The 15,145-nt window shown below is 44.2% G+C and overlaps 1 protein-coding gene across 5 annotated transcripts in view; it reads left to right on the top strand.

The window, feature by feature from the left end:
• The window catches only part of sema5ba (sema domain, seven thrombospondin repeats (type 1 and type 1-like), transmembrane domain (TM) and short cytoplasmic domain, (semaphorin) 5Ba), an 88,311-nt gene extending 73,309 nt beyond the window's left edge, over positions 1-15,002 (top strand). For 4 of the 5 annotated variants that reach the window (XM_059034123.1, XM_034044524.3, XM_034044526.3 and 1 more), the window contains exons 13-22: positions 488-669; positions 1,895-2,038; positions 2,180-2,327; positions 2,554-2,779; positions 3,440-3,658; positions 5,009-5,179; positions 6,904-7,053; positions 7,558-7,602; positions 10,115-10,320; positions 11,567-15,002. In XM_059034123.1, the coding sequence (XP_058890106.1) occupies positions 488-669; positions 1,895-2,038; positions 2,180-2,327; positions 2,554-2,779; positions 3,440-3,658; positions 5,009-5,179; positions 6,904-7,053; positions 7,558-7,602; positions 10,115-10,320; positions 11,567-11,719 (1,644 nt within the window). In that variant the 3' untranslated portion in view covers positions 11,720-15,002. Of the gene's footprint in view, positions 1-487; positions 670-1,894; positions 2,039-2,179; positions 2,328-2,553; positions 2,780-3,439; positions 3,659-5,008; positions 5,180-6,903; positions 7,054-7,557; positions 7,603-10,114; positions 10,321-10,802; positions 10,880-11,566 lie in introns of all 5 variants that reach the window. The other variant, XM_059034124.1, reaches the window with a different exon arrangement.
• The last annotated feature ends 143 nt before the right edge of the window (positions 15,003-15,145 follow it).

The following is a 15,145-nucleotide window of genomic DNA, read 5'->3' as shown; positions in this document are numbered from 1 at the left end:
CAGGGCTTTACAGTTTCATTGTTATCTATATTCTGTGAATGCATAGTGCTTTGCAGTTTCATTGTTATCTCTATTTTGTGAATGCACAGGGCTTTGCAGTTTCATTGTTATCTCTATTCTGTGAATGCATAGTGCTTTGCAGTTTTATTGTTATCTCTATTCTGTGAATGCACAGGGCTTTACAGTTTCATTGTTATCTCTATTCTGTGAATGCACAGGGCTTTACAGTTTCATTGTTATCTATATTCTGTGAATGCATAGTGCTTTGCAGTTTCATTGTTATCTACTATTCTGTGAATGCACAGGGCTTTGCAGTTCTGTCATTGTTATCTCTGAAGCAGAGCCTTCTGCCCTATGATTAGTGATATCATCAAGCTGCAAGGCCTTTGTTTCTGAAGTTTAGAAGCTTCCCTTTTTATAATTGAGATGCATTGTTCTTGTCTGACCCTGATCACTGCTGGACCGTCCCCATGAAATAATTACACAGGTGAAGAACTTAACTGTGAACGGTGCCTTTGGACCCTGGTCACCATGGCAACAGTGCAAGCATGATGACGGCGACACTACCGGGGCCTGCATGTGCCGCTCCAGGTCATGTGACAGCCCGCCCCCTCTCTGCGGAGGCAGTGACTGTGAGGGACCCACCATGGAAGTCTCCAACTGCTCCAGGTAATGAAGACGTGGGTACTCTACATTTAAAAACATACTGGTGGGGAAGATAATGTGTTTCCTGAGCGTCTGGGATTGCTGGAGGTGACCAGGAAGTATCCTAACTCCCCCGAGCTTGGCTGAGGTCTCATTTGAAAAAGGCAGCTACTGGCATCCAAGCGGGCGCTTGAATATTTGGGGATCTGGGGCTGTATGAAAACACAGTGAAACATTTACCTCTGAATGTATTCCCTCCCTTTTCAAGTCTTCCACTGAAGGAGCTGCTTTCTCTCTCCGATGCCAGTGTTTTTAAAGGCCAGGTTACCCCCGCATTTGCTGCAGGCCCCACTTTCTGTCCAAGTCCATGTTTGCAGGCATGACCCAGTTATAATGATTGAGAAATCTCCTCTTCAGGGCTCTACACAAAGGAGTGTTGCATTTTATCCACTGCACAACGCTGTGAGATTAAAAGGCAGTTTTCTGAATTAGATTAGGTCTTTCTGGGACTCGTTAAATCATGAAACTGCAACTCCAGAACAAAGCACTTTTAGCAAATTGAGCAGCGTTCCCTCACTTGAACTTAACATGTTCCAGCTCCAGTCTCTGTCAGCAATGCATTTTAATTAGCAGAATATTAGAAAAGCAAATTGGTGCAGGCAGTGCTCAGCAAAGCTGAGATCTCAAGCCCTTGCTTCCGTACTGTATTGAAGCTGAGATCTCAAGTCCTTGCTTCCGTACTGTATTGAAGCTGAGATCTCAAGCCCTTGCTTCCGTACTGTATTGAAGCTGAGATCTCAAGCCCTTGCTTCCGTACTGTATTGAAGCTGAGATCTCAAGTCCTTGCTTCCGTACTGTATTGAAGCTGAGATCTCAAGCCCTTGCTTCCGTACTGTATTGAAGCTGAGATCTCAAGTCCTTGCTTCCGTACTGTATTGAAGCTGAGATCTCAAGTCCTTGCTTCCGTACTGTATTGAAGCTGAGATCTCAAGTCCTTGCTTCTGTACTGTATTGAAGCTGAGATCTCAAGCCCTTGCTTCCGTACTGTATTGAAGCTGAGATCTCAAGCCCTTGCTTCCGTACTGTATTGAAGCTGAGATCTCAAGTCCTTGCTTCCGTACTGTATTGAAGCTGAGATCTCAAGCCCTTGCTTCCGTACTGTATTGAAGCTGAAGGACTCTTCAGTAAGCCAGTCAGCAGGGAGTACAGGGCCCTGCTCGTGCTGACCGCTGTCTTCCGCTCTGTGTAGGAATGGTGGCTGGACGCCATGGTCATCGTGGGATCAGTGCAGCACTACGTGTGGGATCGGCTTCCAGGTCCGGCAGCGATCCTGCAGCAACCCCTCCCCCCGGCACGGGGGCAGAGTCTGTGTGGGGCAGAGTCGAGAGGAGAGGTAAGGGTGCCGCCTTAGTGAGCTGCTCTTGTTGACTGTCTCTTTCTGTATCTCCTCACATTGACTGATGTTGATTCAAGCTTGGCTTGTGAAAGGTGTGCACTGCAGGGCAGGACTGACCGTTTGTTCTATTTTCAAAAGGTTCTGCAATGAGAACAGTCCATGTCCGTTGCCCATATTTTGGTCATCATGGGGATCGTGGACCAAATGTAGCGCAGAGTGTGGCGGAGGGATACATTCCAGAGTCCGGAACTGTGAAAATGGGAACAGCTGTCCAGGGTGTGCTTTGGTAAGTGTGAAAGAAGCCAGTTAGCAGCTTATCTTCCTGTCATACATGTTAATGAGGCCAGTGCTAACATGGCACTTTGCCTCAAGTACAGTAGATGTTTTAATAGCTGTGAATAAAACTGCAAGAGCGTTGGACGAGGACCATGTTGGAACGTTCCCATTCAGTTCATCATGTTATGAAATCAGTGTGCTGTCCCTGCTCTGTGCTGATCATGGGCTCCCCACAGGAGTACAAAGCCTGCAACCTGGAGTCGTGTCCGGAGGTGAGACGGAACACTCCGTGGACTCCGTGGATGCCGGTGAACATCACGCAGGCCGGGGCACGGCAGGAGCAGAGGCTTCGTTACACCTGCCGAGCTCAGCTGGCCGACCCCCACGAGCTGCAGTTCGGAAAGCGCAAGGTGGAGACTCGCTTCTGCCCCAGCCACGGTTCCTCCGCTTGCGAAACTGACTGTAAGTATCTCAGAGTATATTGCAGGTCTTGAGCCCCCGGTATGAATACCAGCATCAGGTTCATTGTGACAGTTGATCTGCTGTATAAAAACTGACCTGTAGAAGAGAGATACTGTGGTGAACGCATCAGTATATACTAGGGGTGGGCAATGATATGTACACTATATATACTCACTATATACTGTATCTGTCTCTGGTGTCTGATCTGTATAAAGATTGTGTGGCTCTGATACTGTGGTGAAAGCCTCACTATATACTGTATCTGTCTGTGGTGTCCTATCTGTAGAACATCGTGTGGCTCTGATACTGTGGTGAAAGCCTCACTATATACTGTATCTATCTGTGGTGTCTGATCTGTATAAGATTGTGTGCCTCTGATACTGTGGTGAAAGCCTCACTATATACTGTATTTATCTTGGTGTCTGATCTGTAGAACATTGTATGACTCTGATACTGTGGTGAAAGCATCACTATACTGTATCTGTCTCTGGTGTCTGATCTGTAGAACATTGTGTGACTCTGATACTGTGGTGAAAGCATCACTATACTATATCTATCTTGGTGTCTGATCTGTAGAACATCGTGTGCCTCTGATACTGATGTGAAAGCATCACTATACTGTATCTATCTTGGTGTCTGAGCCCCTCTTTCCTCTGGCAGCTCTAGTTGAAGATCTGCGGAGGAGTGGCCAGTCCTTGTCTCGCAGTGCTAACGGCAGCTGGTCGAACTGGTCGGGCTGGTCCTCGTGCTCCCAGGACTGCGAGACGGGCTACAGGACCAGGAAGAGGACCTGCACCAGCCCCGAGCCCAGGAACGGGGGGCTGCCTTGCGTGGGCTCAGCCGTGGAGTACCAGGACTGCAACACCCAGCCCTGCCCTGGTAACCCTTTACAGAGCTGGGGGGGGAGGCTTGGCTTATTGACTGACACATTTCATTTTCAAATAAATACATTGTTATTAGTAGGAGTAAGATTCAGCTACTGCAGTATTGCTTACATTGCTATTCAGCAAGGCAAACAGGTCACAGTGTGTTAAGGAATCACACGGCATGCATGCTGTACACTGTGCATTCAAGCCATTTCACACATTTGTTTTTTGCACCAGTCTTGACTCTAGATTTGTATTATTTCATTATGGCTCCATCTTAAATCTTCTCTTGAATATAAACAAGCTCACTGTGTGTGTCAATTCAACACTTTCGGCTGTCATATCCTTAGCATTTTTTTTGTCACACCTGTTTAAATGACGGTACTGTTTATCCAACACTTTGTGACTCTGCCTTTGTAAATAATGGTTTGCATGACATCTGACCCTGCTGAAGGCCTCATTCTGACCTCACACTAATGCGCGTTATCAAACACCTGCAGTGTCACATGGAGCGATTCACTGTACGTGTTGTTGAGATAGATCAGCGTGTGTGCGGTATCGTTCTTGTCTTCCATTCACGTTCATGTTCACGGTGCTTGTCTTGCATTCACGTTCATGTTCACGGTGCTTGTCTTGCATTCACGTTCATGTTCACGGTGCTTGTCTTGCATTCACGTTCATGTTCACGGTGCTTGTCTTGCATTCACGTTCATGTTCACGGTGCTTGTCTTGCATTCACGTTCATGTTCACGGTGCTTGTCTTGCATTCACGTTCATGTTCACGGTGCTTGTCTTGCATTCACGTTCATGTTCACGGTGCTTGTCTTGCATTCACGTTCATGTTCACGGTGCTTGTCTTGCATTCACGTTCATGTTCACGGTGCTTGTCTTGCATTCACGTTCATGTTCACGGTGCTTGTCTTGCATTCACGTTCATGTTCACGGTGCTTGTCTTGCATTCACGTTCATGTTCACGGTGCTTGTCTTGCATTCACGTTCATGTTCACGGTGCTTGTCTTGCATTCACGTTCATGTTCACGGTGCTTGTCTTGCATTCACGTTCATGTTCACGGTGCTTGTCTTGCATTCACGTTCATGTTCACGGTGCTTGTCTTGCATTCACGTTCATGTTCACGGTGCTTGTCTTGCATTCACGTTCATGTTCACGGTGCTTGTCTTGCATTCACGTTCATGTTCATGGTGCTCAGGTCTATATGGTGCTTGTCTTGCATTCACGTTCATGTTCATGGTGCTCAGGTCTGTATGGTGCTTGTCTTGCATTCATGTTCATGTTCATGGTGCTTGTCTTGCATTCATGTTCATGGTGCTCAGGTCTGTTTCTCTTCCTCTCTGTGTGTTTCAGTGACAGGAGCCTGGTCCTGCTGGTCCTCGTGGTCCCAGTGCTCTGCTACGTGTGGAGGCGGGCACTACCAGCGCACTCGCACCTGTACCAACCCAGCGCCCGCAAACGGAGGAGACATCTGCATTGGGCTTCACACTGAGGAGGCTCTCTGCAAAACACACCCCTGTGAAGGTACTGCATGTGGGCTTCACACTGAGGAGGCTCTCTGCAAAACACAGCCCTGTGAAGGTACTGCATGTGGGCTTCTCATCTGAGGCTCTATGCAACACACACCCCTGTGAAGGTACTGCATGTGGGCTTCTCATCTGAGGCTCTATGCAACACACACCCCTGTGAAGGTACTGCATGTGGGCTTCTCACTGGCTGGACTTTTGGGTGTTTTGCTTCTGTGGCTGTTTAGTTCCCATTGTACAGCAGTCCAGGCACCTCCAGGCTTTACTGTTTGCTTAGTTAGACTCACCTAAAGTGTGGGTTGTCTGAAGCTTCAGTTTTCCATCCTTGCTATTAGTAACACATATATACTGTGAGAACACATGGAAAGCTTGGAGCCAGCAGACCAGAAGACTGCACACCTGTTTTTATTACTAAGGTTATCCCTAGGAGAAATCATCCTTTCATTGCCAGGTACTGTGTAAGACACACTGCAGTAGAACATTCTCGTTGTTGTATCAAACATGGTAGAATATGAGCTCTTTGTAGTCTTCGCTGGGAAATGTAATAAATTCCTGATGTTCTTTATTAAGCACACTGAAACTGTGACCCATTTACTCACAGCAAAAACATAGATTTGAGTTCAAATAGAAAGCCTTTTCAATTGGCTCTTGTTGTTGTTGTTTCTCTTGCAATTATGGAAAGCATATACTGAACATCAAAAGAAACGTGTCACTTCTATTTGGATAAAATCCACTAGATGTGATCAAAAAATGACAAACTCTGTTTTAGAGCAGGTTCAGTGACTTTTTATTGTGCTGATTTAACAATTGACATCACGAAGATGCTGCAAAATGATCTGTCGATCTCGGGCAGGTGTTGTGACTCTCTTAGTCTCCCAGTTGGTGGCCTGTCATTGACAGAGTGTGTCTGGTTATACCGTCTCGCCAGGTTTGAAATTGCTGGCTGTGAGGACCCAAGACGGCGAGCCACAGTACGCTGCCCTAGTCCAGCCTCCAACATGCCGATTGCACGAAGGTGCTGCTCTCTTGAAAGACGTGGCATATTGTTTTTTTTTTTTTTTGCTTTTATTCAAACTTGCAATTCAACAGCTGAAATCACTCCATATCCAGTGTCCAATCAACTGCCTCACTAATTAGGTGATTAAGTGCATATGTGTCAGTCATAGTCACTCAAGTGTGTCATGGTCAAGGATGAATGATCAAGTGATTAAAAAGAAACCAAACACATTTCGTCAATGTCCATCATTTATATACCTTATTTATTTATTTTAAATAAATGTTTTATAATAGTGATACGTTTCTTTTGATGCTCTGTATAGATTCCCTTGTTAAAAAGAAATATAAAAACTATGCATCATAAATATGACAACCCAATTAGAGGACTCCCAACTGGCAAATCTGTTACACTGGCAGTTGGAGAGCAGAAAGATTTATAACACCTGAAGTGGTGCTGCAGCTAATTGATTTATAATGCGTTAGCAAATGCCCTGGCACTTGTCATTGAATAAATGTCTTGGAACTAGGTGACTGACAGAGCAGCATTGTCCTGCTGGCTGCTGTCTCCAGTGGCTGGACTCTTCAGGGGACTCTCTTATTCCAAACATGTGAAAGATGTTAGTAATGCCCATCAGTACTCTTTACTGCCACTGCCTGCTCTGTATCATGCCAAGACCCTGCTACCAAACCCTGTGTCTGGGGTCTGATCATTGCTGTGTGTTCTAGGTGGCTGGACGGACTGGTCTGAGTGGAGCCTGTGTAATGAGGAAGGTCTGCAGCTCCGCAGCCGGCACTGCGAGGTTCACAACCCGGGCTCCTCTCAGTGCCTCGGGAACGGCACGGAGCACAGGGAGTGCATGTACAATGAGATCCCAGGTACAGCACCGACTCCCGCTGTATAGCACTGCAATCCATGTCAGGCTTTGCCATGTGCCTTATTTAGATGCATCACAGTCACGGGTGTAACTAATTAAGCTCATAGTAAATATTTTTTTTAAACTGCTAAGCCTGATGTGGCTTAAATGGCAATGCAATGGGGGTGTATTTTGTCACATTGCCAATGCCTTTTGAGAAGATAGAAGATTGGTGTGTGTTGTATTAAGTAAACTATGGATGCCCTGGTGGATTGAGCTAGCTAGTTTAGTATTCTATTCTATTCGTTATACACATACTCATGAGTATGTATTGGGGTGGCTAAGGGATGAGAAGGTAGGTACATTGACAAAATAAAGCCATGCTTTAAAACTTTAACCTGGGAATCAGTTGTTTGTTTGTTTTGTGTATTGGGGTTCAATGCAAGTGGCTAATCTGACAGGTCCTGTAATGTGATGATTCATCTTTCCCCTCGTCTCACTTTGTCGTCTGTTTGTTCTGTTGCAGTGATCCTGCCAGCATCAAGTTTCGACAAGAACCTGCAATGTGGAGGTAAACAAGTTCATGTGATTGCTTTTCCACTCCTCTGTGTGTGCGTGGGTTTTATCATTCCCCACCTCCTCTTGTTCTGTTTTCATTCCTCTGACTTTCATCTCTGCAGCAAGAACTGACAAGCACACATAGCTCTGCTCTGCTCTGCTCTGCTCTTCTCAGCTCTGATCTGCCCTGCCCTGCTCTGCCCTGCTCTGCTCTGCAACACATGTTCTTGCAACAAAATATCACTGTAATGGACTTGTTTGTGCTTGCCGTTAATTGTGCAACAACTAACTGGAACTAAAGAGTAATCGCTAGCACGATACGCGGTTAAGTTTATTGTGTCGAGGAAACAATCTGTGAAAAGCTCTTGGAGTTCAGTTCATGGTTAATAAACATTACTTGGTTGTCCATTTATTATAATGTGTGGTATATTATATATTATCTCTCTCTGTGCGTGAGAGAGAAACAGAGAAGATTGAAACTGGTTGGCTTTATTGTGAAGTAACAATGAGGCTTGTAATTAAAACCCTCAATTAATATATTATACTGGAAATCACTTACACTGTTTCATGAAGCACAGCATTGTCTCCTTTTTCCCTGAACAAATCTTAGTATAAAAGTACCTGTACGTTCGTTTATGCTGTGTTCTAAGCACCTTATTTACTCTAAGCAAAAAGGCAAGATTGATACCACAGCTTGTTTGAAGAACCCAACCCTAAGATGAGGGAACTTGGAATTCATTTTTGGTATATTGTAGGCGTGTTCCAATACGTTTTTGGTATATTGTAGGCACGTACACTGTGCGTTTCCCTCGTAATTTTGAGCTGGCATAGGATGGCTCGCTTTACCAAGTCATAGTTGGCGGCTTCGTTGTCAGGGTCCCAGTTGGCTCGCCCATGATGCGGTGGTAGCCAGCCGCTCGAAAGCGACCAGGTAAGCCTCTGGGTCATTCTCTGGCGTCATTTTCTGTGCCCTCGCCTTGGGGCCGTCATCACGGGTACCATTGGTACCATGGGCTGGATCGCCAGACCGACCCTCTCAATCAGCGCCGTGTACCGACCCTCTCTCCTTCTCTCTGCACTCTCCTGTCTGTTGTCCAGCTCTTGCAGCAGCGTGGACAGTGTGACGCAGTCCATCCTCTTTTCTGACACCATATGTGGCAAAGTGGTAATTAGTGTGCAAGTGCAGTGCAGGTGCAGTACTCCAAAAACAAAATGGACAACAAAGTACGGGTGAAATGGTTTCTGTTTTATTTTGTAATCGAAAAGGGTCTGATGACCAAACATTAAACAAAAGGAGGGCTGGCAATACACAGCGATGTGTGTTACGCAGGGAATAACAATGGGTTGCATTCCCACAAATAATAAACAATAATCCAGTACATACACACAAAACACAATCACAAGTCCAAAGTGAGTGCTCTAGTGCTCGTGGTGAAGTACAAGTTACCCATGATACAAAGTGCAGTGTTGTCCGGGTTTTGTGCTGGCCTTAAGTGACAGCTCCGGATTGTGTTAGGCGTCTTATCTAATAACAAACAAACAGTTATATTAAAGACGAGATAGACAAAACAAACAAAACACTCGGTCGTTTCACAATTAGTCCTTCCGGTTTCAGCATAATAATGAACAGATCACCTCGCTATGTCCCCTTATATACCGCCAACCATGACCCCTTGGTTAACGAGTGCAACCGCTCCTCCAATCCACGGATGCCACATCGTTTCCTTTCCGGGTCGATGATTTATTGTACTGTAGCGCCGCTCCCTTTCTAGATGGCCGACTTCCGCCTACCCCTGGGAATTAATTGTCGGGCCATCCAGTCCAGGGTACTGTGTTCCCTTTACACAGCGCCCTCACAGGTCGGGAGGGAGATCTAACACCAAGAATCATTCTATCTGTCACAATGCCCCAGCTGCAGAAACTGTGTCGTCCGTCCCGTCCCCCCACACACACTTTTGAAACCAAAGTTACACCAAAGCAGGGCTTGAGCAGGGCTCCTGCAGTTCACAGGGGGAAATACAAGCAGATGTTGTTTAACTATTAAAGGTTTTATATGCAGTTACATTCCCAATGGCACTCAGTACAGGATGGGCTGGTTTGGCAGTACAGCAGGATTGACTTGCACAGGATCAAGTTGTGTTGTTCTAACACATTTCTCTCTGTCCTGCAGTCAGCTGCTCACAATGGTGTAGAGCGCTCATTATATTCAGCAGCAGGGTTCAAACCTACAAGCTCCCAATTAAACCAGGCCTCCAAGCTGAGCAGAAGGCTGCTTGGTTGGGCACCTCTTTCAGTAGTGGTGCCTATTAAATGGGCAAGCTGCAATAAGCTACTCCTTTCTAAGGTTTCCAAACTTGCAAATTAATTTTGTAAAGGAAGCACAGCATGCCTCTATAAAATTATGATCTCCTATTTCAGTTAAAATAATACAATGAACTTCCAGTTTCTCATTTTCTTGAGTAAAGTGGTTGACTCACTGTTGATTGTGTGTGTGTGTGTGTGTGTGTGTGTGTGTGTGTGTGCAGGTTACAGTGTGGTTCACCTGATTGCAACTGGTGTTTCCTGCTGCATTGGTGCCAGTCTGCTGACGTTCCTGATCTACGCGTACTGCCAGAAGTGCCAGAAACAGACCCAGGAATCAGCGGTGATCCACCCGAGCACCCCCAACCACCTGAACTACAAGGGGAACACCACGCCAAAGAATGAGAAGTACACGCCCATGGAGTTTAAGGTAGGAAACGTGTGTTTGCTGGGGCCAGGGTTACAGAAACTAGGGCAGCACACTCCTCCAGGAACATGAGGGATCTCTTTGTTGGCTGTCATTGTAGGTCAAATCATCCTGTCTGAGGGTTAGGGTGAGAGTTAGGGCTAGTGTGTTTGGTAAGAACTGAATTTGCTTTGTTAGCTGACATGTGAATCATTTACTCCATGTGGGTAAACCACAATATTAATCATAGCATGCATACACAGTACACTAAGCCAAAATAAACACAGGGTTCTAGAACTATTTACAAGGGCATTACCAGTCTGCTTAATGAAGCGACTATCCTCTAGAAAGGAAATCTTCTAATCTCTCAGCCTGCTGTCTCCTCACAGTGCTCAGTGCTGGCCCTGGGGAGCTGCAGGCAGTGAAATCTCCCCCTTCTGTTATTGCTCTTCTCTGTGATAGATTTCTCCACATGACACTTTTGTGAACACAAGCCATCTTTTCAGATATCTGTTATGAGCTCTGAAATGAAATGAAACCTGCACTTCAGCTGACACGTAATTTAAAGTTTCCAGTCCAGAAGGTAGGAGAATGGTTCTGCACAGTCCCTGCCTGATTTCCAGTGTGTATTGTCATGATACTCCACTGTTTCTGCTGCTCAGCATATGCGTTACATACTGCATCACAGCACACTGCACAGCATTAACCACCTTGCATCAACTCTGGTATCCAATAAACCTTTTATTAATTGCATCAGTTTAATTTGTTTAATGCTGACCTGTTGCATGTTTTCCAGCTGTTGTCCGATACAGTCATTTATCAAAATAGCAGATGTCTGTTGAGGTCATTTTCTTTGACGGCACCAATAAACTGAGCCATGAAGCTGAAGTATATGTAAGGCTGTAACGCGGACTTGGCTAAATAATGGCATGGTGACAAAGGGCGTAACTAAACAGTGCTTCCGGTTTCTAATCCCCTTCATTCACAGCAATATTGATACTTTGTACTGTATTAATGCAAAGTAAAATGCACTACCCATTACAGCACATGACCTCACAAAGGGGGCGGAGTTGATGCACAGATGCTGGTCAGTACTGGATGTTGCTGAAGGATGGTGGTTTCTAAGGGGAAACGCTGGTACGCTTGACCATTTTCGCTTGGTAGCTCAGCCTGTCCCTTCTTTCCATGAGTAATTCTGTGATTAACTAGAAATCTGACATTTGAAATCTGCAGTTTGTTCAACTGTTTTGTTGTTTTGCTTGTGTTACAGACTCTGAACAAGAACAATTTGATTCCAGATGACAGGTCCAACTTTTACCCCTCCCCTTTGCAACAAACCAACGTTTACACGACCACCTATTACCCAGCGACTGTGAATAAATACGACTACAAGCCCGAGTCCTCTCCCTACACCAACAGCTGAGAGCATTACCCCCCCTGCTGCGCACTGGATCTTTACATTTCTATCATTTCATTTAACACATATAAATACGACTACAAGCCCGAGTCCTCTCCCTACACCAACAGCTGAGAGCGCTACACCCCCTGCTGCGCACTGGATCTTTACATTTCTATCATTTCATTTAACACATATAAATACGACTACAAGCCCGAGTCCTCTCCCTACACCAACAGCTGAGAGCGCTACACCCCCTGCTGCGCACTGGATCTTTACATTTCTATCATTTCATTTAACACATCCACTTCTTCATGAGGGCTTGTGGGGCTGCTTTTTAATGTACTTCCTTCATTGGGACAGGAGTGCTCAAGGCTGTATGGAACTGTACAAACAGACTATAGCCTGGACAAATGGATACAGGAACAATATATTACACTTGTGGACTTCTCAATTTGAAGATGGTACTTTCGTGAATAATGTTCCCCTTCTGTCAAAGAAAACAAAATGCATGAATACTGGACTGCTCTGACAGCCGTGCTTCTTTTTATTAAAACTTTAAGGATGGCTGTTGGACTGAAGATGGGAGCCGTCCGCTCCAGAGTTGAGGGTTTTATTGACTTATTTTAAAGAGGCCTTGAAACAGCAGCAGCTTGGAAGTCTTTTCCACGCCCTGCCCAGGGCTTTCCCACCAGGTTAACCCTGCTCGCTCACTGCAGTGTGGGCAGATTCTGAGTGTAAAGAATTATTGCCATTGCTCAATAATATTGCCAACAGAAAAAGTTGAATGGTTTTCAATGCCACGGTACTTACCAAAAAAGCCTCAACTTTGACCCTTTGTATTGTATTCTCTTGAGCTGCGTGCGTGACCCCGGTTCCTCTTTCTAATACGATACACTGGGAGTGGATATATTCCTTAACTGTAGACAATAGCCTTCTCCAAACACAACAGATTTGATTGCTTAGAGCTTGCTGTATTTTTGAGGTACATACCAATATCAGATTTCAACTGTTGTCTTCCAGGAAGTATAATAATTGAAATAAGCGAGCGTGTCTGCTCGAGTTGCAACGAATCATGTTCTTCTTACTTTGAGATGTCGTGTATTGACTGCTGCCTGTTGCCACATTCCCAGGGCAGCCATATAATTGTTTTTTATATATATATATATATATATATATATATATATATATATATATATATATATATATATATATATATATACTTGTATCACTCGTCAGACATCCGAAATGTTAACTTAAATCCTTAGAATAACTATAGACTATCAAATGTGTAGGAGCAAGGATTGGTTCCTGTTGCTTCTGTTGTAGCATTTTAGTGAGAAGAGTTCAATGGAAAGTGTAGAGGCAAACCCTCCTGTGTGCGTCTCTCAAAAGAAACCAGGGAGGAAGATGCACTGTAAACAGTACAACACCAATAACCGTTTCTAAACACTTTATTTAGTTTTTCTTTTGTTTTTTTTACTATGAATCCCATTCCTTTAGAGGAAGTTTGCAAGGAGGAAAGGGTTGCTGTTCCAAAGGCATCGTTCCAGGTGGAATCTCTTGAGCTGGTTAATGCTGTCTCTGAAGAGCCAGTGAAGCTCAGTTTGTGTAATAAGGTTAAACTACTTTTTTTTTTTTTTTTATTCCTGCAACGTCAACCTGAACTTAACTCGGTCGTGTGAATGCTAATTCCTAATTGCGGTTTCGTGTGTTAACAGATTATGCAGTTTTCATAATTCAGAATTATTACAGAGGTAAATGTGGGAGACTTGACATTATGAAGAGGGAACAGTATGCAATTAATCAGACTGAAATAATATGCTACAGTGATTGCAAAACATGATTGGATTAATGAAAACAAATGTGTAATCAAGTGTTTGCAACAGGGCTGAATGCTGAACCAGTGGAAGCTGCAGATGTGGGAAGTGATTTAGAGGGACTGGGGTTGAGGAGAAGATGTACGCCACTACAGAACACACAGTGAGATGTACACGCCATGGTACGACCCTCTGTGAACCTCAAACTAAAAGGGAATAATGCGCCTCCAGTTCCCAACAGTTAAAACCGGGCTCTTATATGAACTATTCATGCACTACATTCGGCTATAATGTGTGTCAAAAACAGCCATGAAAGCAGTACATGGCGTTTAAACAAACACTCTGTGTACAGTGAGTTAGCTTCATTTTATTAGGGCATTTCCAGGTTTTAGTTTAAAAATGTTTTAATGCCTGGTGACTGAACGCAGCACTGGTTACCATGGTAACCTCACCTTGCCATTGCGTTTGTACATAGGAGGAACTGTTCACTGACAACATAATGACATTTATATAATTAGTCTAATGTAAATGTGTGTTGTATAGCTAACACTGTTTTAAATGCCTTATAGTTGTACAAAGTGCAGAAGTTGTGTAAATACCAACCACAGAGATTGTGAATGGAGTTCAGCAGTACTGCTTGTGTGAGAATATTCAGGTTCAATGTACTTCAGTGGTCTGGCTGCTCTCCTTCTCCAATATGACAAACTCCTATCAGATGTGAGGGATACAATTCCTCATTATAAATCAGAGGATTTTTAAATTTTATTTGAATGTGTGATGTTTTGTTTTAAATATGAGACATTAAAACAACTTTTTATTCTACCTTTGCTACACTGAACAATCACTTGAGTTGCGCTGGACTGCGCGGTCACTGTTATTGCACAGTGCATGTCCAAATGCTCATTTTCAGCAGAACTGACATTTTAAGGCTCTTCCAGTAAAAGCTTATCTTAATTTTTTGTAACTTGTTTCTTTAGCACCACATATCAGTACAGCCCCTTCAGCTGAAACGAATGTGGTAGACCTCTCCTCCAGGGACTCCAGTGTGATCAAGTCTTGGAGATGCGAGACTGTACCTCCCTCTCTTAAGAACAATAAATAAAAAAGTAATTAACCTGTGGTATATTGTCTGTTATAATTGGGAAGCCAGGGCTAGACATTTATTAAAATAAATAATTGGGTTATACTATCACTCTGTCAAGTGTGTCTGGTTCCTGGGGTATACCATGATTCCTTCACTCCCTTGCTGTGTTAATAGAAAGATGATACATTACAGAACAGATCCGTGGTTCTCACTGCGGTAGCATTGCTGAACTCCATACTGAAGGCCCTGTGCCTCCTATGCAATTGCTTTGGTGGTAGTGTTAGATAATAATATAATGTGATCTAGACTGTAATCACTGCCTTTTAGACACTGTGAATTTTTTTGGTACTCTATATTTTTGTATATTGTACATTGTAAAGAATAATAAAACAGACCCGTGATGCCAGCTGAAGTATGTATGGTGTTCTTGCCATTGTGTTGCCTGTGTTCATGTTCCAAGTACTCTACAGTACTGCTGTAGAAAAAACAAGACAGGTCTGAACCTTATGCATTTTGGATACCCTAATGGTAAAAACCATTGATGATGAC

This window comes from Acipenser ruthenus, chromosome 11 (assembly GCF_902713425.1).
Source record: "Acipenser ruthenus chromosome 11, fAciRut3.2 maternal haplotype, whole genome shotgun sequence".
Classification (NCBI taxonomy): Eukaryota; Metazoa; Chordata; class Actinopteri; order Acipenseriformes; family Acipenseridae; genus Acipenser; species Acipenser ruthenus.
This window is presented reverse-complemented; position numbering and strand designations above follow the sequence as displayed.